The following is a 3,283-nucleotide window of genomic DNA, read 5'->3' on the forward strand; positions in this document are numbered from 1 at the left end:
AAATTTTGTACAATGGTATTAGTATGTCTTTTTTTTTTTCTACTGTGATTTAGTATGCCTTATACCGTGATATTTTTTTGTTAGTAATCAATTTCCTTTATTATCATCATCGTGATAAAACTAGGTGAAATTAGGATCACTATATACATGATATCTGATAGGTTTATGGTAAACTGAAATATTAAACATTTTTTATAATGCATACTAGCTAGCAGTTTTGCTGCGTGAGAGCTTTTGAATAAAATGATCTTATAATTATTTCAGGGAAAAGATATAAATGCATTGCATACCAAGTACTAATATGCAATCATATATAATTAAGGTTTGTCGTCAACGTAAATTTTAAACATCACCGAAATCGTGTATTAACCCCGATTAGAAATCTATATATTTCTTTACTCAACAAATCGTGTATCAACCACGAGTTTACGATTTGGTGTCAATTTTGTTGCGAGATTATATAGAATTGACTACTCTGGCCCAATTTCATGACTTCGTTTCAGGATGTGCTGGACGTCAACTTACAATTGGGGTTAGCTTCTAGAAGCCGAAATTATGGGTTATCAAGCTACAGTGAAATATAATATGGTATAGAATGTTGTCTTTAGTGTCCTTTTCAAAATAGATTAGTCGTATAAATATAACGTCCTTTTTCTATATTTCAATTTCAGAATACAATACAACAATTTTTGTTTAAAAAATACCTAGCTACTGCTACTTGGTGGGTCAGTTGTTTGAAAAAAAATATACCATGGTTTCTTATCTAAATTCCAGCTAAGAATTGGACCCCAAATCCTTCTTGGCCACTATTTTGGCGATAAGATAAATATGTTAATTATCTTCTTTATCTTTAAAACTTTTTCTTCTTTTGAGGATACATCTTTAAAACTGCAAGAATAGTGTTTTTCCTACTGGATAAAAAATTAAACTACCGATAATTTTATTTTTTTTAATTATTTTTAACCGTTAAATTTACATAAAAATTATTTATTATGTATATTTTTTAAATCTTATTTAATTTTTATTAAATCTAACAGAAAATTAATCGTCGGCTTAAAAGAGGGGCAATAACGTACGAGTTCTCGTCCAAAATCTTTGTATGAGTGAGAGAGCGAGAGAGAATCATTGTGATTGTGGGACTCCATTACGTACATGCAGAGACGTTAGCCAGATATTATAATATCCCAATTAGAAGTGTCGGTGTAAACAGTACATAATACAGATACAAAATCGGACCATTTCCCTAGAAGGAGGGCAAAATAATAGACCCTTCTTTCACGAGAACCTTTTCCTTTTTGTCCGCGTTTTAAAAGACCACAAAATGTACAGCGTCCGAAAATATCAAATCACCAACTAATTCTTTTACAAATTAAACCAAAAGAAGTGACAAAGTAATAATATTGACACCACATTCATAAGCTTGTGGGTAGTCCATTATCACTTTAATGGGTCACAAATTGTTCATCTTTTTTTCCAGCTGACACACACACTAGTCTTTTATAGTGGTAACACAATTGTGACTAATTGGTTCAAACCTTCAATCATAACATGAAAAATTAAGACTGTAATAAAATTTATTAGCTAGTGTAGCAAAAATCCAAGTTGGTTTCCAATTATCTTCAATTCCATTAGATAATTTGCTTGTATAAATGTAATTTTAACTACATCATCATCAGTATGTACAGTGATATTGCCATGTTATAATATACGACAATCATAATTTTTAACCAATCACATATTCACAAAGTATTCATATATCAACTCTTGCGTATTATAGAACAAAACTCATGCTATAATTTTGTGTGGCAATTTCTACGTGATTTCAAACGTTACAAAGTCTTAGCCAATATGTGACAATAAAAGATCGGACTAAGCAAAGGAAGAATTTGCAATTCTTGCTTTATTCTATTTATTCATATACATATACCCAGCATCTGCTTAGGACGCCAAAATATATATAATCAAGATGGTACAACATTGCTTTAGAATCAACAGAAACTATATAAAACATTACTAGTAATTAATTAACAGACAATTAATGTCCATACTGACATGATCAAATTCGCAATCCGTTAGGCGTAAGAGCACCATACAACACCGGCGAAGAGCTCCCACGACCACTATCATGGTCATGATCATGATCATCACCATCATCATAAGAAGCAAACAATTGTCGTCCGTCGGATAATTCGCTTCCCTGATAGGCCCATTGTCTGGTACAAGGAATGTAATACATCATTTTGTTCTGTGAACAAGTCTTTGGATTCTTAGTGAAGAATCTCTCACACTCCTCCTTAGGCCTCTGGTTCGGCAGATCGAAAATGCAGTTATTTCTCACGTTGAGACGCTTCTGCATTATCAGCTTCCTACACAGAGTCCCGACCTGAGTAAAGTAGTTATCCGACAACGACAAGTTCTGCAAATTCGGCAGTTTGCAGACCAGCTCCGGCACTTCGCCGTAGAGATGGTTACTTGCCAGGTTGAGAATTTCAATCTTTTTGAGGCACGCGAACGACTGCGGGATCGGCCCGGTTATTTTATTCTGGCTGGCGTCGAACAGAGTCGTCTTCTTTAGTAACCCGATCTCGTACGGCAAGCAGCCGGAGAGCTTGTTGTTGAGGAAGAGGACTTCGATTAGAGTTTCGGAGGCGAGACCGATGCTCCCCGGGATCTGTCCGGTGAACTCGTTGTTCGCGAAGGTCAGATAAAGAGCCGGGGTTTGTCCCAGGTTGCTGGGGAGGTTCTGTAGGAAGTTGTTGTTGTTGATGAAGATTACTTGGACATCGAGAGTGAAGATTTCGTTCGGGACTTGGCCGTAGAATTGGTTGAACCGGAGGTCTAAGAAGGTGAGGTTCTTGGCGGCGAGGACTTTGTAGGGGAATTCTCCGCTGAGTTTGTTGTTGCTGAGGTCGAATTCGTACAGGAACCGGATTTTTTTGAGGTCAATGTCGGGGACCATGCCGGTGAAGTTATTGGAGTTGGCGTGGAAGAAGGCTAAATCCTCTAGTCTTTCGATGAAACCTTCAAGTTTGAGTTGCCCGCCTTTGCCCTCGAATCCGTAGCCGTTGAAGTCGATTCCGGCGACGGCTCTTTCGTTGTCGAAATCGGGGATTTTGTCGCAGGTGACGCCCTTGTACTTGCAAGCGTCGAGGCCCTTCCATGAGTCCAACACCTCTTTTGGACCATTCGCTATTGTCTTCTTGAAGTCCAGAATTGCTTTGGCGGCCTTCACCACTCGTTTGCTGATTCGTGGCGGTGGTGGAGGCGGAGGGGGCGGCGGTGG

General features: G+C 37.7%; 1 protein-coding gene across 1 annotated transcript; it reads right to left on the reverse strand.

Moving 5' to 3' along the window:
• Positions 1 to 1,870: 1,870 nt before the first annotated feature.
• Positions 1,871 to 3,283, reverse strand: LOC112093840 (uncharacterized protein At4g06744-like; the record flags this gene model as incomplete). Its single annotated transcript, XM_024173150.1, has 1 exon — positions 1,871 to 3,283. A coding segment is annotated over one exon (1,227 nt), but the record flags the coding sequence as incomplete, so codon positions are not given.

Source organism: Morus notabilis, unplaced genomic scaffold, assembly GCF_000414095.1.
Source record: "Morus notabilis unplaced genomic scaffold, ASM41409v2 Scaffold45, whole genome shotgun sequence".
Classification (NCBI taxonomy): Eukaryota; Viridiplantae; Streptophyta; class Magnoliopsida; order Rosales; family Moraceae; genus Morus; species Morus notabilis.